General features: G+C 48.0%; 2 protein-coding genes across 3 annotated transcripts in view; both read left to right on the forward strand.

Annotated features, from left to right (window-relative positions):
- Positions 1-868: 868 nt before the first annotated feature.
- KLHL33 (kelch like family member 33) lies at positions 869-15,415 on the forward strand. 2 transcript variants are annotated; one of them, XM_030808365.1, is made up of 5 exons: positions 869-953; positions 6,841-7,595; positions 11,883-12,807; positions 12,933-13,100; positions 13,201-15,415. In XM_030808365.1, the coding sequence occupies exons 2-5, from the start codon at positions 6,860-6,862 to the stop codon at positions 13,751-13,753; spliced, it is 2,382 nt and encodes a 793-aa protein (XP_030664225.1). In that variant the 5' UTR covers positions 869-953; positions 6,841-6,859; the 3' UTR covers positions 13,754-15,415. The 2 variants fall into 2 exon arrangements, with proteins under 2 accessions (XP_030664225.1, XP_003280942.3); XM_003280894.4 differs by lacking the exon at positions 869-953 and having other exon boundaries at positions 7,029-7,207.
- The window catches only part of TEP1 (telomerase associated protein 1), a 60,093-nt gene continuing 51,524 nt past the window's right edge, over positions 13,207-21,775 (forward strand). Inside the window, exon 1 of the mRNA XM_030808359.1 lies at positions 13,207-13,263. The gene's annotated coding sequence lies outside the window, so the exon portion shown is untranslated. The remainder of the gene's footprint in view (positions 13,264-21,775) is intronic.

Below are 21,775 nucleotides of genomic sequence, written 5' to 3' on the forward strand. Positions count from 1 at the left end.
CCTTGGTGCCTGCTTCTCTAACCCACTCTACAACTCTGTTTTTCCTAAAATAGGACATGTTTTAGGATTGGTCTCCTTGCAAAGTGTCCATCCCTATGACATCCAAATATGCTGGGTTTACTGGGAAAAGTGGGGGTATAACGTAAAATAATGTTATCTTTTTGCTAAGGATGCCCAAAATTTAACTGGTAAGATGTGTAATGTTATTAGAATTGGGGTAGTGCCAGAAACCCTTCTCTAGAATTGGGCCATAGCCCTTCCTGACCACACTCCAGCTCACCCTGCTATGTTGTATCTTTTGGTCCAAATTTCTCCCACCTGAATTTAGAAAATACCTTTAAAGCTTTCCCCCACCCTAAAAATTTCAGGAGAACTAAAGCTTAAGCAAAATTCATTTCTCTCACATCCTGGTACCCAATTCTATTCAGTCTTAGGTCTTGGTAACTAGATGAGTTCATTTGCCTCCCAGACTGTCTTTGAGAGCCAATTCTGTACCTCCCACACCACATCCTTCTTTTAGGCCCACCTCTTCTCACTCACCTTGAGCTTGGTGCTGAGTAGCCAGGCTTAACCCTCCTGGCATCCTTATGAGGCCTATGCCATAGTTGTAGTCAAAGGCATCACTTTATGGAGAGGAGAGAAAAGGAGATAGAGGAGGAAGAGATGAAGGGGTGGGGGTCTCTTTCCTGGAGACACAGGCATTGCTGGGCAGCTGTTGGGAACAGGGGCTTCACCATGATTATATTTCCTCTGCTTTCTAGTTCCTGACCATTTCTATGCCGATCTTACCCTTCTCTATCTCACATTCACAGTAGAATGCCTATGTAGTACTCCATGGCAGGTACAGGCCCTTTCTGCCAATTTTGCTTATATCCCAAGACCAGCGCACTGGACTTCAGTTGGTTCAAACATGAGACCTGAAAGGAGAAGCAATGAGGAAAGAAGGGGATATGGTATGTTGGGTGAGGGGTGACAAGAAGACTTCCTTTTTCTCCACTACCCCTCCCAGATTTCAGGAAGCTAGTTTCCTTCTGCGTCTGAGCAGATAGCCCTGCAGAGGTTCATGGTTCTTGCCATGGCCTTTCCCAAAACAGCCAAAAGTTTGCAAGAACCAGTCATGTAGTATTAAAGAATACAGTGGACCAAGTGGGAACTGTGGCAAACTGGAGAGCACCTGCCTTGTCCCATGGGACAGGAGCTACTCAGCCCCAGCTAACTGTGTCATGTGGGTTGGAGGCCCAGGATTAGCAGATGCCTGGATCTTAAATGTTGGTAGTTTATTTTAAAAATTGTAAATGCTGTGCAATCGAAAAACTCATTTCCAGGCAAGATTCCATCCATAGGCCACCATTTTCAATCTGTCATCTAGAGACTTCCTTACTGGAAGTTCTTAATGTGATCTTACATGTTGGTGAGCCTCACTGAGTAGGACAGTGCCATTTGGTAGGTGTCTGCCTGGACTGAAGAGCCCCAGTTCACAACTGTGCAGAGGAAGGGGTGGTGGCAGAATGATTAGGAGTGGCACATCAATCGTCAGGTAGAAGAGGAAACAGACTGTTCGTAGTTCTGGGCTTCTTGTGGGGGGTCAGCCTCCTGTTGTAACTCACTTCCTGATTCCCTGCCCACCCGCCTACTCACTCACCAGGTTTTGTAGATCATGTAACAGCAGAAGGGTAAGCAACACAGTAATCAGTGTTTTCCGCCATATGAGGAAGAACATGATGAGCAGGCAGAGCAGAGAGACCCAGGGACTTTACCTGCAGAAGGAAGGGCACCGGCCTGCAGGGGACAGCAAATGTAGGCCCTTGTCCTAGCCTCAGCACCACCCACTCATGTACCCCAAGTATGCTTTCCCAACTCCCCAGGTCTTTCCAGCCCTAGACCTTACCTCAACACCTGCCCACACTAACCAGGCGACCAGGTAAGGGAGGTGTAGAAACAGTCCAAGTTGATGGGGGCACAGGAACAGAGGAGGAAGTTGGTGATGATGGGGGTAATGATACTCAGCTCAGCTTTGGGGGAGATGAAAGGTCAGGAGTGAGTCTCCACACTAGTGTCATAAGATCCAGGTCTAGAAGTCCAGGACATCATTCTATGGCTTTCTCCGTTCTCTCTATTCCCTTCTTACTCCTCACTCCACCCCCACACACATACCACCCCTACCACTGCAAGGTTAGGAGACGTTTTTGTCCACTTTCAGGAAAAGAGAGATAGAAAAGAGGTTTTAGGATCAGGTCCTAGAAGCCAGAGGTAGGGCTGGGAAGGGCCTGAGAGGAATGGTGATTAATAGAGCCTGGTGTGGAGGGTGGAGTGGGGAGTAGTCACCGATAAGGATGAAACCTACAGCAATGAGGAAGGTGAGCAGATAGCCCCACAGAGGCTCATGGTTCTCGCCAAGGCCTTTCCCCCCAAAAAGCCAGTGATTGCGTATGGTTTATCCTGGCACAGCTGCTGCAAGAGGTGTAGGTGATCAACAGGGGAGGGTCCCAGGAAGTGGGAGAATGAGAGCCCTCTCTTCCTCTAAAGAGGCAGGAGAGGGAAGCACAGACAGAAGTCAAGGGAGTTTAGGGGTCAGAGGCAGAAAGGATAGGAGTGGGGGGGAGTAGGGGGTGGTAAGATCCCTGGGAATGAGGGATGGGAAAAACAGAGTGGGGAGGTAGGTAGACGAGTGACACCGGGCCGGGCCTGGGGGCTCACGCCTGTAATCCCAGCACTTTGGGAGGCTAAGGCGAATCACGAGGTCAGGAGTTCGAGACCAGCCTGGCCAAAATAGTGAAACCCCATCTGTACTAAAAATACAAAAATTAGCCGGGGGTGGTGGCACGTGCCTGTACTTGGGAGGCTGAGGTGGGAGAATCACTTGAACCTGGGAGGTGGAGGTTGCAGTGAGCCAAGACCATGCCATTGCACTCCAGCCTGGGTGACAAAGTGAGACTCTGTCTCAAAAAAAAAAAAAAAAAAAAAAGGAGTGACACCTTCCCCATACTTTCCCTTGATTTACAGGCAGACTTTGAATTTTGCTATGTGGGCTTGGATTATCTGTTTAAACGCTAGCCAGCCACAGTCACCTTTATCTCCCAAAGTTACCATCTAACTCCCAGTTGCTGAGAACTGAGCCCTCTTTTGCCCCTCCTCAAAAATTATACACTTGGGATGACCATGTCTGCTAATATTCTCTCCTTTCTCTTGCAAGCGTCTTGCTAAGATCTCAACTAGCCTGGAAAATATTAGGGGCTGAAACAAAGCAGGAAAGGGCACAGAACAGAGTGGCACTCAAGATTCCAGCAGACATCAGAGGGCTGAAGGCAGACACCATGTTCATGGCCTGAGGAAAAGGGCAGACAGAGGCAAAAATCAATGCATTTCCAAAGTAATGCATTCCACCCATATTTTCACCTAGTTTTCCCAGACTTATTAAAATTTATTTGCATCTTTGAAGGTTTTGCCCCAAATTAATCAATTTAAACATCTATGCTATGCCAGGCAATGGGCAAGGTTTCTCTCTCTACACTTCCGCTCTGGTTCACTCACCTCGTAGTGATTAGGGAGCCCATAGAGGCAGGACCCTTGCTCTTGACAACTGCTGAAATCCCAGCCATACTGGCACTTTGCGCCCAGGCGGCTCCCATTCTGCACACCCACGTCAGTCCTATTTTCTGAAGCACGTTGAATCATACAGGAGCCTGGAAATGAGATGGAGGATACACATTTCTTCGTGGGAAGAAAACCCCATCCCAAAGCAGTAGGGCTATCTAGGTACCACCAGTACCAAAAGGGGAAATGAAAGTGTTTGTATGGCAGGGGTTGGGGGAGTGAGGAAATGACCAAATGTGATGATCAAAGAACACCATACAATTCATTAACAGATATGAGGGATGGGGAAACATGAAGGGAGGAGCGGGAGTCACTACAGACTCACCAGCCTTGATTTTGCCGTTGCTGGAGATGGCTGAGATAGACAATCTGGTGACAGTATGACTGAGGCCAAGAACAGGATGATGAGCCATGTGAGCCCTGGGGTGAGGATGGGAATTAATTCATACATGCACATCCCTTCCTACTGCCCAGGAGAGCTCTGAGCTCATACCCATGCTGGCCTGAGCAGCAATACAAGGCAACTGCAGGTAGAGAATGATGCCTCAGATGTTGAGCACATAGCAAATCCAGGGAGCAGGGTGGTAAGGGAGGGGTCGCAGTCTCCAGTGTGAGCCCCACCCCTTGCCCTCTTTTCAGAGGTACTCCCCAAAAACTCTCCTGGAGCAAAAAGTTCTCGCCTGCCTAGATGCCCAGACTTAGGGAACCATGAGCGCCAATCTATTACCATGATTCCTATGACCCAGCTGAAATGCACTGGGGCCTTGCCTGTTTTGGCTCCAGAATTCTCCAGATCATCTTGGGAGTGTGGCTGGGTGTGGGGTTCCTCTCGAGGTGGACGTGGTGCTATTTCTTGGCTGGGACAGCATATACATAACTGAAATGCCAAGACCCCTTGCTAGCCAGTGCGTCTGCAACCAGGAGGACGGCTAATGGACCTGGAGGGCAGTCCCAGAGCTACATGAAGGGTGGTGGTAGCCCACATGCAGATTTCATCCTACCTTCAGGAGTTCACTGTGGGGCCTGGGTCTTACAAAGCTGTGTGGAGCCATCCCAGGACTACGGAGTTGGCCTAGAACTCGTAGCAGGGTCCAGTGTCCTCATCCTTGTAAGCAGTTGGTGAACAGAGGCTGGCTTGGGGTATGTCTCCACCAGATTGCAGTTCCTCCAACTCCTGGTTGGGGGTCAAGATGCTGGCCACATTGTCTTGCTCTGGGGAGGACGTGAGAGGCATTCAAAATGTCCGAACTGGGAAAGAGGGAGCAGAGCCTGGACACTATCTCTCCATTTGCTGGCCAGGGTAACCATAAACTGCCTTTCAGTCGAACCATCTTGGGGAGTGCACCTGCTGGCTAGGCTCACCCAGGGAATGCCAGCTACTTAGAGTTGCCAGAGATACCCAGGCCACAAATGGGGAAATGGAGACAGCTCTGAAAGTAGGAGGGGGTGCTGTGCGGGTCAGCCCACTTCCCACCCCACCCTGCCCTCCACATGAGCCCTTTCATCTGAATCACAAGGAGCAGTCGTGCCTCCTTCCCTTATTAAGTCTGCCTGTGGAGTCAACCTATCCAGTTTATAGGCCAGGAAGTAGGAGCCCTTGGCCTGTCCTACCTCCCCCAGAGAAGGCAGAGGAAGTGTGTCACTGCACCTTTCCCTAAATCCTTTCCGCAAGATGACACTCAAAACTGCGGCACAAAGTGATTGCCTGGCTTTTAGGGCTTTAGTCAAGCACTTGCCCTCAGGATGAGAAAGGAAGTGTTGTCCTGGAGGGAGAAGGAGTGGCTGTTACCGTCTGGCTCAGACGAAATACTTGCATGTCCATAGCCCATCTAGTCCAGGACTCTGGTCCTCACAGCATGCAGATCAAGCACACCTTCCACTGTCTGGTTCTTATCCCAGTGCCAAGAGGAGAGTTAGAATTCCCCAGACTTTTCTAAAGACACAGGGTTGGATTTCAGGCTCTCACCCTGGACCCCACCTCTGGACAGATAGGAATCCCTGTGCGGGGGTGAGCCTCCTAGGTCCATAGCCCTGCCCCCTGGCCCTTCACTTTTCCCACTCTTCTGCCCTCCATGGATAAAGCTGGGCTATATTCGCTCCTGGGTCCCAGCTGTTGGCTCCTGGGTCCCAGCTTTTTTGTTTTTTGAGACAGGGTTTTGCTCTGTCACCGAAGCTGGAGTGTAGTGGTGCGACCTCAGATCACTGCAACCTCTGCCTCCTGGGTTCAAGTGATCCTCCCACCTCAGCCTCCTAAGAAGCTGGGACTAAAGTTGCGCCCCCCCATGCCTGGCTAATTTTTGTATTTTTTTGTAGAGATGGGGTTTCACCATGTTGCCAAGTTTGGTCTCAAACTGCTGGCCTCAAGTGATCCATCTGCCTTGGCCTCCCACAGTGCTACGACTACAGGCATGAGACACCACGTCCAGCTAATTTTTGTAATTTTTGGTAGATATAAAAAATACGGAGTTTCATCATGTTACTCAGGCTGGTCTCAAATTCCTGGGCTCAAGTGACTCCCCACCTTGGCCTCCCAAAGTGCTAGGATTACCAGCAAGAACCGCCATGCCCGGTGGGGTCCCAGCTTTATCATGCACAGAAAAGTCAATAGCCAAAGCCTGGTCCAGACTCTTTGCCTGACCCTTCCAGCCCACTCTAGTGGCCCAGCCCTTCTGGCCTTGGGCTCATTCCACCGGATCCCCTCATTCTCCTTGGTTTCCTAATTTGCCTAGCTCAGCACCCCCGTATGACCTACAGGTGGAAGGGTGGGGGTGTCAGTCTGGGAAGGAGCCCAGGGGATTGGGTGTCAGAGTTAGGACACTAGGTGCCAAGTGCCTAGCCAGCCAGGACCGGCTATAATTAGCCCTATGGGGCCACTGGCTGACTGGGATGCCATGTGGGCAAGTTCCCTCTGCCACGCAGCCCCAAGCACAGCGGGCACTCAAGTGAGAGGGCAAGCGGAACACTGGTGTCTCCCGATGGTGACTAAAAGGATGGGGGCAATAGGGGAGGGGTGTGGTCCCGGTTACTGGATCTTTACACGGCTTCTTGCATGTTTCACTGCACCGTGTGCACCCTATAGTTGTCCTGTATATCCCAGATACTCCAGTGTTGGGATGTGGCTGAGGGTAGGAGGAGGGTGTTGGAGCAGGGGAGAGACTGACATTTCGACTGGCTGGAGACATTGTTGCTCTGGCCTCCTTGGGCCCAGCTCTGACGCCAGGCTGTCTTGCCTCTGCTCACCTGCAGCTATCCAGCAAACCTCGGCATGAGCGTCTCAGACACCCCGCATTATCCCCCTGAGCTGGAGAGTGTCTCTCATCCCGTCCAGAAGGATTGCCTTGGACTCCCTGTGCACGCCCAGAGAACCCCCTCCTGGCATCCCTCCCCCGACGAGGATCCCAGATTGCTTTCCTTTCCTCTGGGAGAGCCTGGCTCCAGGCCCCTGGTCCCAGGGAACCTTCCCTTTCCAGCCTTGTCCCTAGAGGAAGAAGAGGAAGAGGAAGAAGATGAAGATGCGGCAGAGCCCGAGTGGCTGCGCAGCGAGGAGCATCCAAGCCAGTTTTTCGCCGAGGCCCAGCGGCTGCGGGAGCAGAGATTGTTGCTGGACGAAGAGGTGTCAGTCGCGGGGCGGGTATACGGGGTGCATCGGGTGATCCTGGCCGCAATCAGCAGCCTCTTCCGAGACAGGCTGCTGGGCGGCGGAGGTCCGCGGCCCCCCTTCAGCCTCGAGGTGTCCCCAGGGGGCTGGGAGGCCGTGCTGACCTTTGCCTATGAGGGGGTGCTGGGCCCCGCCCCGCAGGGGGATGTGCTGGCCGCAGCCGAGGCGCTGGAAGCTCCCCGGGTGAAGGCTGCTGCCCAGCGGACATGCGAGAGGGCTGGAAATGTAAAGAAGCCCAGCCAGGCAGAGGAGCTAAGGGAGAACCTGCGCGGAATCGAGCTCCTCTACCGAGAGGGCGTCGGGTGTGACTTGAAGCTGGAGGCAGGCGGCTGCCAGCTGTGGGGTGAGGGCCTGTGGGGCATTAAATTACTGCAGGTGCATATGCTACCGGAATGATGTGTGCAAGCAGCAGGTGGTCTGATCCCCACCATGATGGTTTTGATCCCTGCTGCTGTCAGAATTTCCCTGGGGTGGCCTTTGGTGCCTCTCCTGAGAGCCGGGCATGCGCAGTCGAGTTGTTTTCTAGGCGCACTGACAGATTTAAACTGACCCTCTGTCTGGCTTTTCCTGTGTCCAGTAACAAGGAATCTCCAGCCAGCTGGCTAGAGCTAAGGGTACAATCCATGGCAGTAGAACAAGCAGAAAGTGGATTGACTCAAACAGAAATTAACAAAAGGCCCTTGTTGGCATCCTCCATTCAGGGCACAGGAAAGCCAGGGGAACATGGTGGAAAACTCAGTGTGTGCTTTCACCTTGGTGTGCTTGACACCATGGCTGACTTATGGGCCCTGCAGCTAATGAGCAAGGACTGGTACTGTTTAAGGTTACCAGGCCATGGCACTTTTTTTTTTTTTTTCTGAGACAGCGTCTCACTCTGTGGCCTGGGCTGGAGTGCAGTGGCACGATCTTGGCTCACTGCAAACTGCACCTCCTGGGTTCAAGCCGTTCTCCTGCCTCAGCCTCCCGAGTGGCTGGGATTACAGGCATCTGCCACCATGCCTGGCTACTTTTTTTGGTATTTTTTAGTAGAGACGGGGTTTCACCAGGTTGGCCAGGCTTGTCTTGAACTCCCAACCTCAGGTGGTCCACCTGTCTCATGCTGGGATTACAGGCATGAGTCACTGTGCCTGGCCTGGCCATGGCACTTTGAAGTTAACTCTGCTCATCACCAGGAAAGCTAAGTAGGGTTGCATAAGTTGAGTATTATTCGGAGTCTACTAACATTTAGTGAGGCACTGGGTACCTGAAATTTTTACACATGACATCCCTTTTTAATTTTCACTGAAAGCTGGTGAGGTCAATATCATTATCTATAGGTGCACATAAGGAACATTAAATTCAGAGATGTTGACTTGGGACAACTAGGATACAAGCCTACATCACTAGTCCAGTCTGCTTCCACTAGGCCATGTGGACACATTGAAAGTTTAAAATTACAAGGGATTAGTTAAGAGATTATCTAGTTGTGCTCTTACACTTTGCTGATGAAGATATCAGAATCCAAGACTTGTCCAAAGTCACATAGCTACTGCCCATTAGAGGAGTGACTGGGAACTAAAGTGCTTCCGGGACTCCTAGAAGGAAAACCACTCCAAAAGTCTTTATTTTCATTTATGATAGCACTAGATGGAGAGGGGATTTAAATTTTTCATAATCATAAAATTCTCACTAGGCTTTTGAATTTAAGCATACTCGTGTCACTGCTTTTATTTCCCTAGGAAATATTCCTGCTTAATGGTTGCGAATCTGTCACTTAAAATCCTAGGGTATAGCAATGAATAAGAGGTGAATACAAGTGGTTGTGAGCCCTTTCAGGGTTGGCTCTGAACTATAGGTTGATTGATGGTATGGGCGCTGAGATGGCTTAGCTTGTTTTGAGGAATGCAGATTTTCTCAGACAATATATATTTGAAATCTGTCATTGATGTTTACTACTTGGGAAGCACCAGGCCACTACCTACTGCTTAAAAGACAGTGGAAAGTCATATGAGCAACACCTGCCCTTTGGGAAAGGCACGCATGCCTCAGTTGGTTAAAGCAGCATGGAGTTCTTAAACAGCTTGGCCTCTGTGACCTGCCTAAAAGGACTTCTAGCAGCATTACCCCCTACCTTTTTATTATGAAGCATTTTACAAAGCAAAGAATATTAAGATGAACGTTCAAACACCCATCACCCAGATTTAACAACTAATATTTTACTGTATTTATTTCATATGTTAATTTTATTTTTACTGAAGTTTAAAGGAAATTCATGACATTTTACTCGTAAGTATTTGGGTATGTATCTTTTTAAAAGAAGACAATTCTGTGGGATTTGGTGTGAAAGGAAAAAAATAAATCAGAGGACATTTTCTCATAACCATAATACTTTTATCATGCACGACAAAATTAATAGTAATTTCTTTTATTTTTTTGAGATGGAATCTTGCTCTGTCACCCAGGCTGGAGTACAATGGCACGATCTCGGCTCACTGCAACCTCTACCTCCCAGGTTCAAGTGATTCTCCTGACTCAGCCTGCCGAGTAACTGGGATTACAGGCGTGCACCACCATGCCCAGCTAATTTTTGTGTTTTTAGTAGAGACGGGGTTTCATCATGTTGGCTGGTCTGGTCTTGAACTCCTGACCTCAGGTGATCCACCTGCCTCAGCCTCCCAAAATGCTGGGTTTACAGGCATGAGCCACTGCTCCTGGCCAGCAATTTTTTAATATCACCTAGTCCACATTTATATTTTCCCAGTTGTCCAAAAAACATTTTTTAAAGTGAGTTTGTTCAACCCAGGAATTAATCAAGGACTATGCTGTTCTCAGTTGCATGTCTCTTAAGCTTCCTTTAATCTAGTACAGTCCTCCCTCCTTTTTTTTTTATTACTTTATATATTGATTGGTAAAGGCAATAACGTGTAAGATTGGTTATCGTGGGCCAGGCACGGTGGCTCACGCCTGTAATCCCAACACTTTGGGAGGCCGAGGCAGGCAGATCACTTGAGGCCAGGAGTTCAAGGTTAGCCTGTTCAACATGACGAAACCCTGTCTCTACTAAAAATACAAAAATTAGCCAGGCGTGGTAGCGTGCACCTGTAGTCCCAGCTAATCTGGAAGCTGAGGAACGAGAATCATTTGAACCTGGGGGGTGGAGGTTGCAGTGAGCCGAGATTGTACCACTGTACTCCAGACAGGGTGACAGAGTAAGACCCTATCTCAAAAAAAAAAAAAAAAAAAAAAATTGGTTATCCTATAAAATGCTCCATTTTCTTGATTTGTGTGGTTTTTCCCTTCATGGTTTTGTCTAAATTGTTCCTTTAGCCTTTCAACTTCCTATAAACTTGACTTTAGATCTAAAGAGTTGAACAGATTCAAGTTAAATATTTTGACCAGAGTAATCCATAAGTGATGCTGAGTATGAGGTCTAATTGTTTAACAGCATAGGTTAATAGGACAGTTTCATTGTCATGAGGACCATGCAGATAACCAAAGTATTGGTACACAAGCATGCTTACTGCAGCCTGACATCAGTGACAGTGGATGGAGATGATCTGCCCAGACAGCCACTGCATGGAAATGAAAAATGAATCACATGCTTTCTCTGGGACCCAACTCAGTTTCCACATATTTATTTATTTATTTATTTATTTATTTTGAGATGGAGTCTCGCTCTGTCACCCAGGCTGGGTGCAGCGGCGCAGTCTCAGCTCATTGCAACCCTCGCCTCCCAGGTTCAAGCGATTCTCCTGCCTCTGTCTCCAAGTAGCTGGGATTACAGACACCTGCCACCATGCCCAGCTAATGTTTGTATTTTTGGTAGAGATGGAGTTTCACCATGTTGGCCAGGCTGGCCTTGAACTCCTGACCTCAAGTGATCCACCCACCTCAGCCTCCCAAAGTGCTGGGATTACAGGCGTGTGCCACGACGCCCAACCAGTTTCCTTATTTTAAAGGGAATAATTGAATTAGATTATTCTGAAGGTCTCAAGTTTCAGATCTCATGATTTCTACAAATTATACCAAGAACAGGAAAGAGTTATGCAGAGAAAAGCTGGGACACATGGAAAACATTAAATACTAAATCTTAGGCAAGAGGAGACAGCAATCCGATGAGGTTGGATTACAGCCATTCCCGCGTGGTGCCACTTTCCCAGCAAAATCTAACAGAATGGCTGACAGTTTTGGCTCTTGAAATTGTAAAGAATTTTATTTTGTGCACAATATAGACAGACCTATATAAGTTGCATGTTGGTCTTTTCCATTTATTTTGTGCTCCTCTTAGCAAATGCTTTCTTCTCAACTTGATCCCTGAAGACTCTTTTTCTGACTGATCTGACCAAAAAGACTAAAGCAATGTTTATCAAAGTGTCTTCAGGCCACTAACATGAGAATCACATAGGGTTACCTGAAGTGTTAAAATACAAATTTCTAGGGTCTCCGTCCAGAACTGTTGAATCAGAATCTCCGGGAGTGGACTGCTGAAACCTGCATTTTAACAACTACCCCATGGTATTCTGATGCACACCACAGTTTGGCTTGTAGCAGTGGGTGGCTTGGAGGGCCAAACTTAGAGGTACCAAGTTGGGGTAGTGCCTATCGGTCTTGCAACACTGAGTCCTCGTCTGTTTCTTCTCCCCTCCTACAGTGCACCGAGCCGCCCTGGCCTGCGGCAGTGAGTTCTTTGGGGCCATGCTCCTGAGCGGGATGAGGGAATCCCAGGGCACGGAGGTATCTCTGCGGACGATCTCCACCCAGGACCTGCGGCTCCTCGTCTCTTTTGCTTACTCCGGAGTTGTGCGGGCAAGGTGGCCAGGGCTACTGAGAGCTGCCCAGGCTGCTCTGCAGTACCAGAGCTCTTCCTGCTTGGATTTGTGCCAGAAAGGCTTGGCACGGGGCCTCAGCCCTGCCCGTTGCCTGGCCCTGTTCCCCATGGCTGAAGCCCCCGGGTTGGAGAGGCTCTGGAGCAAAGCCCGTCACTACCTCCTCACCCACCTGCCTGCTGTAGCCTTGTGTCCTGCTTTCCCTTCTTTACCGGCTGCCTGCTTGGCTGAGCTCCTGGGGAGTGATGAGCTCCATGTGCAGGAGGAGTTTGAGGCCTTTGTGGCTGCACGCTGTTGGCTAGCTGCCAACCCCGAGACCCAGGAGTCAGAGGCCAAGGCCCTGCTGCGATGTGTCCGCTTTGGCCGCATGTCCACTAGGGAGTTGCGGAGGGTGCGGGCAGCCGGGCTACTTCCACCCCTGACCCCGGATCTGTTGCACCAGCTGATGGTGGAGGCTGATGTTCCAGGCCAAGAGAGACGGAGGGAGCCTGACCGGGCACTGGTAGTGATTGGCGGGGATGGGCTCAGACCAGACATGGCCCTAAGACAACCGTCCCAAGCAGTGTGGTGGGCCCGGGCCTTCCGCTGTGGCGTGGGACTGGTACGAACTGTTGAGTGGGGGCAGCTGCCTGCCCTGCCTGCCCCCGGACGCTTCCGGCATGGGGCTGCGAGCCTGGCAGGAAGTGAACTCTATGTGTGTGGGGGACAAGATTTCTACAGTCACTCCAACACCCTGGCTTCAACTCTCAGGTATAAGCTTCTAGGAGTGGGCAGGGTGTGGCAGGCCCTAAGGTGAGCAGGGAGAGAAATTGCTGGCCTAGCCAACCACAGATGCCCAGAGTCACTCTTCCAATCTCTTGTCCTACTGTGTCCAGGTGGGAGCCCAGTCAAGAGGACTGGGAGGAGATGGCTCCTTTGTCCCAGGCTCGAAGCCTTTTCCCCTTGGTGGCACTGGATGGAAAACTTTATGCCCTGGGTGGAAGACACAATGGTGTTGCCCTGGACTCTGTGGAGACCTACAACCCTGAGCTCGATGTCTGGAGGTAAGCAGACAAGGGGGCGTCTGGGAGAGATTAGGAGACTTGGAATAGAAGGAGCGTTGAAGATGCTAGTTGCCTTATCTCGTGTCCTGTTCTCCCTTAGGCCAGCACCTGCACTTCCAGCACCGTGTTTTGCCCACGCAGCTGCGATTTTGGAGGGCCAGTTGTACGTGAGCGGTGGCTGTGGTGGGACTGGCCAATACCTGGCCTCACTGATGCACTATGACCCCAAACTTGAGAAGCCAGGGACATTTCTGAGCCCTATGGGGGTACCTCGGGCTGGCCATGTCATGGCTGCATTGGGTGGGCGGTTGTATGTGGCAGGTGGGCTGGGTGAGACTGGGGACCTGCTAAGCTTTGAGGCCTATGAACTAAGGACTGATAGCTGGACTCACCTGGCACCCCTACCCTCCCCCCATGTGGGGGCTGCAAGTGCTGTGCTGCAGGGGGAGCTACTGGTGCTGGGGGGCTACAGTCACCGTACTTATGCACTCTCCCACCTTATCCATGCCTACTGTCCTGGCCTGGGCCGATGGCTCTGCCTGGGAACTCTGCCAAGGCCTCGGGCTGAGATGCCCGCCTGCATCCTGACACTGCCCACTGTGCAGCACATAGCTTTGGTTCCCACCCCACACCAAACCAAACCTGCTGGGTGACGAGGGAGCAGCAGCGTATGGGGAGAGGAAGGCGTAAGAAATAGCCTGAGAGAAGGACACAGATTGTGAGGAGAGAAAAGAGAAGGCTTTATTCTTGGTAGTATTTTATTCTCACACTGCGCATTGTAAACTGCTTTTGTACGTGTGATCTCCATTGAGGAAATGGTGGTTCCAGAACTCCTGGGGAAAACATATAGGGAAAGGGGAGGCAGCTGAATACCCAGGTAAGGAAAGGAGACTGGGGAGCAACTCCACAAGGCTTACGGATTCTTAGGGAAAGTGCATCTGGTTTGAAAGAGAGTTAAGAAGCTTCAGTAGCCAAAGTGTAGAGACCATGGGAGGACAGTTGGAAAAATGGTTCTGACCCATGGATCATGGGAAAAATGTGAAATGGCCATCCATGAAAGAGTTCGAGGAGTGTAGGAGGAAGGACTGTAAATCGTTCAGCCCTTTTTTTCCCCGGAACTTGCTCCTTTCTCCTCTCCCATCCCTGGGATGCCTAAACCTTCTTAACGATATTCTTTCTCAGGTAATTTTGTAGGCCTGGTCTAGCATTTCCCAGCTGAGACACCACAGGCTGCCCCTGAGAACCTCTTGGTTTCCTTCTGAGGCAGAAGCTCCCACATGGACACGCACGGCACAGGGACCTGAGAGGCCTGACGGGTCCCCCAGGGCCATGTGGCAGGAGTGTTGTGTGGGGAAGATGATTGGGGCAGAGGCCAAGGAGGGAGAGGCCCACAGTGGAAAAACAGATGATCTGAGGTTTAAGGAGATGGGGTGGAAGAAGTCAGAAGCCTATCTGGCTTCTTTCTTTTAGGCAAACTAAGGAATCAGGAGTGAAAATGAGACCGTTGTTGCCTGAGGTCTCAAGTGGTGAGAGGATGTGACGGAGAGAAGAGTGAGAAGCAGACAAGACTCAGAAAAGTCATTTCCCCCTTTCAGTCCCTTTCCCCCAGAGTTATTTTTAAATCCATTTCCCTTTATCTTGGCCAGGAAAGTAGTCAGGTGCTTCCTCTTCCTCTCTTCCCCCATCCTGCTCTCCCCACTGCCTCTGTTTTTTATTTTTCTTTCTCTTCTTTCTCCCTCACACAGTTATTAATTACCTACTTTGTGGCAGGCACTGTAGGAGGCACCAAGGATACAGAGGTCAGAGAGCTCCTGACCAGCAGATAGACGTAAACAAATACAAGTTTTGAGTGGACTTAGATGTATGGACAAGTCTTGTGAGAGCCCAGGGGATAGAGCAGTGAACTCTGCCCAGGAAGGCTTCTGTTAGGGAAGGTGTCATCCGATGGGTGTATTTTGAACTGGATCTTAAAGGCTGCCTAGAGTCTCATCCATTAGAGAAGGGGGAATGCATTTGAAACAGAAAGAAGTGGGGCATGCCGTACCGTTTCTCCATAGCAAAGAGGAAGTGAGTATTCCAGAGATTTTTCAGATAATTCTGCTGCTCTTGCCACCTACTCTCTTCTCTGGAGCCTTCCTGAGGATAATGGCTTTCACTTAATGATTGTATATTCCTGCCCTCTACGACTCACGTCTATCCTTCCTGTCTGCTCTTTCCATTTCTGCCTACTGGACAGCTGAGAGCAAAAAAGGGTCAGTTTTTGTGTGTGTGTGTGTAGGTCAATTTTCTTTCTTTTTTTTTTTTTTTTCGAGACAGAGTTTCACTCTGTTGCCCAGGCTGGAGTGCAATGGCGCGATCTCAGCTCACCGCAACCTCTTCCTCCTGAGTTCAAGTGATTCTCCTGTCTCAGCCTCCCTGAGTAGCTGGGATTACAGCTATTACATCTGGCTAATTTTGTATTTTTAGTAGAGACGGGGTTTCTCCATGTTGGTCAGGCTGGTCTTGAACTCCCGACCTCAGGTGATCCACCCACCTCGGCCTCCCAAAGTGCTGGGATTACAGGCGTGAGCCACAGTGCCTGGCCTGTGTAGGTCAGTTTTCTATTACCATTGTTTATTAAGATTTTCATGTTTCTAAGGGTGATGGTGGAGTCTCCCTTGCACCCTTCTTCATTCTGGCCCCAGAAGTACTTGGCATGTATTTTATGTATTTATTTTTCGATTTCATTATTTTAGTAAGGTTTTTTTCTGTATCTCTATTTAAGCTAGACTAGGAATGTAATTGAAAATGAGAAGGGGTAATTAGGATGTATAAGAGAAAAGAGAAGGAAAAATAAAGAAAGGGAAGAAGGAAATTGAAGGAGATGAGAAGCTATAAATATTGGATGAACTTCTATAGACATTTTTTGTGATTTTGTACCCAAAGGCAGACTTAAATAAAGGTTTCATAGTGACTGAATCTTTCTTATCTGAGTTTCTCTACTATAAAAAGCATTCAAAATAAAATTCCCTGTAATCTGCCTTCTAGGTCTACCACATGATTGAAATCATCTCCCTCTGCTGTTACTGTGACCTACTTCTTACCAAATCTAACAGTCTGTGGCCATCTTCATTCTCTTTCATCTTTCTGCAGGGACTGATTAGCGTGAAAACTGGCTCTTACCCTAAAAGTTTCTCTTCTCCTGGCTTTAGAGATAGCACACTCTCCTGGATGGACTTTCTCTTATTTCTCCAATCCAAAATCCAGTAAGCCAGATCAAAGTGTCCAAGGGAGTGTGGCTTCGTCTCTAGTGGAGCTGATAGCCAAGGATCCACAGGTATGTGGATGAGGGTGGTTCATTGCAGAAAGTTCTGACTTTCATTATTTATCTTTAAAATTGAGGGTAGAGTGAGGAGAGAGGAGATCTCTGACTTGAAGGAGGACCCTAGTCAATAGTCCATTCATCAGTGAGAAGGGACTGAATATAGGCAAGGTAACAACAGCCTGGGGCTTCAGCCAGGCAGACTAAGAATAGGGTAATATCAGGGTAACATTTCAATCCCAGAAGGGAAGTGGAGTGAGAAGTAGGAATTGGGATAGAAACCATGCATACAGATTGGGCAACCATGGTGATGACCTGGCAAGGCTAGTTTGACGACTGTAGAGGCCTGGGATTCTTAGCTTTGGTGAATCAGATAATAAGCCAAGGTGTTCTAGATGCTCTCTAACAGCCCCCCCGACACTCTTCTCTCAACCCCCTTTGCTGGTGAGGGTGAAATTTCTGATATCTCTCTTATCTTTCCAAGGTTGACTCAGGGTAGGACTGGACATGCAGGTTAATGTTTAGTACAAGTAAGTGTATGGGACTCTATGTATCACTTGTCTCCTGTGCCTAGTCCTGGCTGGGTTGCTCACGTTCCTCCTTTCCTTTGTTTTATGCTCCCTGTCAGGAAGCTCACCTCTCCTCTGTCTCCAACCTTGATGGTTCGCCTGGGTTCTAGTCTGATTTTTTTCGGTGATTCTCACCTCCATTTAGATGTGCCAGCATCATTAGTTCAGATTCCTCATGCTTTATTGGCACTATCATTTCCCCTATTTCCTGGACCTGAAGCTTTGGAATCATCTTGAGCTTATTTTCCTTTATCTTTTCTTCTTTACTTGACTCATCATGTAATACTGGACTCCCGAAAGAAAAACTGACTTAGTGTCTTCTCCCAATCTTTTCTATGTTGAATATAATATATACGGAAAATTTTTAGCCAGGTATGGTGACACATACCTGTAATCCCACCTACTTGGGAGGCTGAGGCACGAGAATTGTTTGAACCTGGGCGACGGAGGTTGCAGTGAGCTGAGATTGCGCCACTGCACTCCAGCCTGGGTGATAGAGTGAGACTCTGTCTCAAATTAATAACAATAATATATGGAAAATTGATAGCAAGGAAGACTTAAAAAAATAGAAGAGCAAATTTATATGAAAATTTCACCAGCTGTGAAAACAAGAATTATTACTTACCCAGACAGACACTCTGGATTGTAGCAGCAACAATGTTCAATCAAAAGAATGAAAAACTGCCAGGCACTGTGCTACGTGCCCATAGTTCCAGCTCCTCAGAAGGCTGGGGTGGGAGGATCGCTTGAGCTCAGGAGTTCGAGCCCAGCCTGGATAACATAGTGAGACCCCCATCTCGAAAAAAAAAGGAATAAAAGAAAAATTGCAGAGAAAGATTACTTAATAGAATTATAGAATGGAGAGGTTTCAGAGATCATGTAATTCAAACATTTTGTTACACAGCTTAGGAAATAAAGGTATGTGGTACACAGTCTAGATAATGAAGAAGAAGGCTTTTCATGAAACTAGTCTCTCACGTACATTAGGACCAACAGGCAGGCTAAGACAAACATCACAGATGAGGTCTATAGACAGGACAGTCATAATTACTCTTTCAGGATCATAGACTATATTCTAAATCCTGTTTAGCCCTTGAGATCAAGGAGCCCTAAGTGAAAAGGTGTCAATTTATCACAGCTCCTGGTAAAACACCTACCAAAAAAAATTATAGACAGATAGATACTTATGTGTATATACATACATACATATATATCATTAGTGGTGAGATTATAGTCTTGTTTCTCTGAGAGAGAAATGATCATGGTATTATTACTGTAGCTGATTCAGAATATAATCATCTATAGTTCGTATTTGATAAGTTTTGGATCTGTGTCCCTGCGCATATCTCATGTCAAACTGTAATCCCCAGTGTCAGAGGTGGGGCCTGGTGGGAGGTGATGGGTCATGGGAGTGGTTTCCATGACAGGTTTAGCCCCATTCCCTTGGTGGTATTCTTCTGGTAGGGAGTTTTCATGAGATCTTGTTGTTTGGAAGTGTGTAGCACCTCCCGCCTTGCTCTCTCTCTTGCTCCTGCTCCTGCCATGTAAGACGTTTCACGCCTCCTTTGCCTTCTGCCATGATTGGAAACTTCCTGAGGCCTCCCCAGAAGCAGATGCTGCCATGCTTCCTGTATAGCCTGCAGAACCATGAGACAATTAAACCTCTTTTCTTTATAAATTACCCAGTCTCGGGTATTTCTTTATAGTAATGTGAGAACAGACAAATATAGTATTAGAAGAATGACAAAAAAAAAGTATAGCCCTGAAAGTGTACTGAGCTAGATTCAGTAACTTGGCTTCAAGTTTCAATTCAATTGTTGCCTTGGCAATTATGAGTAAGTCCTTTAACCAGTTTGAATTCCAAGTTCGTACCCCATAAAATAAGCACCATAATGGTATTGTAAACACCACAGTGTTATTATAGCTCATGAACCCCAGAGCTTGGGACAGTCCTCAGGACTTCTAGGCACATTTGGAAAAGTGTGCCTTGGTAATCTATAAATCAAGTTCCTAGGACATATCCTTTTAGATCAGAGAGCAAAATGATGCCAAACAAGGAGGCCAGTGTCCTGTAGTGACAGGCTCCTGAGACCATGAGTACCGCACAGAAGGTTATAAGCTACTCCAGCCTGATGTACTCCTGAGACAGGGAAGCAGATTCATCTGGATTCCAACTGAAGCCAAGGCATATAGTTAGAGAGCTATATATCAGTTAGTTGGTGTTTTGTTTTGTTTTGTTTTGTTTTGTTTTGTTTGAGACAGAGTCTTGCTCTGTCTCCCAGGCTGGAGTGCAGTGGCGCAGTCTCCGCTCACTGCAACCTCCACCTCCCGGGTTCAAGCGATTCTCCTACCTCAGCCTCCCAAGTAGCTGGGATTATAGGCACATGCCCAGCTAATTTTTGTATTTTTAGTAGAGACAGGGTTTCACCATGTTGGCCAGGCTGGTCTTGAACTCCTGACCTCAAGTGATCTGCCCGCCTCAGCCTCCCAAAGTGCTAGGATTACAGGAGTAAGCCACCACGCCCGGCCTATATATCCGTTTGACTAATTTCCAGGTAGACAGTCTGAGCCCCAATACATGCTTTTCAAGCAAACTGTCACTGATGAAAGCCAACTCTCATTAGAGTAAGAACTGCTTGTTTTATTTTTTATTTTTTTGAGATAGTCTCACTCTGTCGCCCAGGCTGCAGTGCAGTGGTACGATCTCGGCTCACTGCAATCTCCGCCTCCTGTATTCAAGTGATTCTCCTGCCTCAGCCTCCAGAGTAGCTGGGATTACAGGAGTCCGCCACTATGCCTGGCTAATTTTTGTAATTTTAGTAGAGATGGGATTTTACCATCTTATCCAAGCTAGTCTTGAACTCCCGACCTCAGGTGATCCACCTGCCTTAGCCTCCCAAAGTGCTGGGATTACAGGCGTGAGCCACTGTGCCCAGCCTAGAACTACTTGTTTTAGATTATAGTTATCATTGTTTGTGCTAGCTATATGCCAGGTGGTATGCTAAGTGCTTTATGTATATTATCTAATTTGAATGACAATACAGGCCATAAAAAGTGGGTGCTATTATTATTCCCACTTTATAGATGAGAAAACTGGAAGATTAGAGGAGTTGTAATCATGTTGCGCATGTACTTAAACTGGTAGAAGGACTTTATTATGCCCCCTCTCTAATGTAGCTCCATCTCCACTTGAGTGGCAAGCTTTATCCATGAAACTCATACATGGGCTCTACAAGTGGGAGCAATGAGCGAGTATAAGTGCCACTGGAGGTTTGGAGACATGGTCTTGAAAAATTAACATCTAATTGCTGTAATGCAAATAGCTGTGAATTTAAAAGACGCTCAGCCAGAGCAAGGGGTAGTGGGTTCTTCCTTCCAACAGTTTTTTTTCACTCATTAGGATGTATTGAGCTGGGGATTGTTATGAAAATGAGACAGGAGGTGAGACTTTTCAAACGGAGAACTAGCCTGACCCCTTTGCCACATCGGCATCATGTGATCTTACTGCAGACCCAAGGACCACTCTCTGGCCCCATTGAGGGTTGAGATTATTAACCTTATTTTCTTCTACAGCTTAGGTCACACTGCTAGTCAGTAGCAGAGGAAGATTTAAACACAAATCCATTGGACCAGGTGTGGTGGCACATGTTTCAAGACCTTTGTCTCAAAAAATAAAAAATAAAATAAAAAATAAACCCAGATCTTTTGGACTCCAGAATGCATGTTTAAACAACCATATTTAATATATAATATATTATCTGGCCGGGTGTGGTGGCTCACTCCTGTAATCCCAGCACTTTGGGAGGCAGAGGCGGGTGGATCATCTGAGGTCAGGAGTTCAAGGCCAGCCAGGACAACATGGTGAATCTTTGTCTCTATTAAAAAGACAAAAAATTAGCCAGTGGTGGTGGCAGGTGCCTGTAATCCCAGCTACTTGGGAGGCTGAGGCAGGAGAATTGCTTCAGCCCAGGAGGCAGACGTTGCAGTGAGCTGAGATTATGCCACTGCACTCCAGCCTGGGCAACAAAAGCAAAATTCCATCTCAAAAAAATAAAAAAAATAAAAAATATATATATATGTAATATACTATCTTCACCCATATCTTGGATTGCAGCCAAGTATTCCAGTTCTTCCCTAATTATCTGAATTCCCATATTTTTTTAATTCTTCCTACAAGTCATTAAAATGTTCCAAGTTCACTAATTTTTTTTTTTTTTTGAGACGGAGTCTCACTCTGTCACCAGGCTGGAGTGCAGTGGCACAATCTCAGCTCACTGCCACCTCTGCGTTCCCATGTTTAAGCAATTCTCCTGTCTCAGCCTCTCGAGTAGCTGGGACTACAGGCGCACACCACCATGCCCAGCTAGTTTTTGTATTTTTAGTAGAGATGGTGTTTCACCATGTTGGCCAGGATGGTCTTGATCTCTTGACCTTTTGATCCGCCCACCTTGGCCTCCCAAAGTGTTGGGATTACAGGCATGAGCTACCATGCCTGGTCTTTTTTTTTTTTTTTCCTTTTCTTTTTTTTTTTTTGACACGGAGTTTCACTCTTGTTGCCTAGGCTGGAGTGCAGTGGCAGGATCTCGGCTCACTGCAACCTCCGCCTCCCAGGTTCAAGCAATTCTCCAGTCTCAGCCTCCCAAGTAGCTGGGATTACAGGTGCATGCCCCCACACCCAGCTAATTTTGTATTTTTAGTACAGACGAGGTTTTACCATGTTGGCCAGGCTGGTCTCGAACTCCTGACCTCAGGTGATCTGCCTGCCTCTGCCTTCCAAAGTGCTGGGATTACAGGTGTGAGCCACT

The sequence above is a fragment of the Nomascus leucogenys genome, unplaced genomic scaffold (genome assembly GCF_006542625.1).
Source record: "Nomascus leucogenys isolate Asia unplaced genomic scaffold, Asia_NLE_v1 Super-Scaffold_361, whole genome shotgun sequence".
Taxonomy (NCBI): Eukaryota; Metazoa; Chordata; class Mammalia; order Primates; family Hylobatidae; genus Nomascus; species Nomascus leucogenys.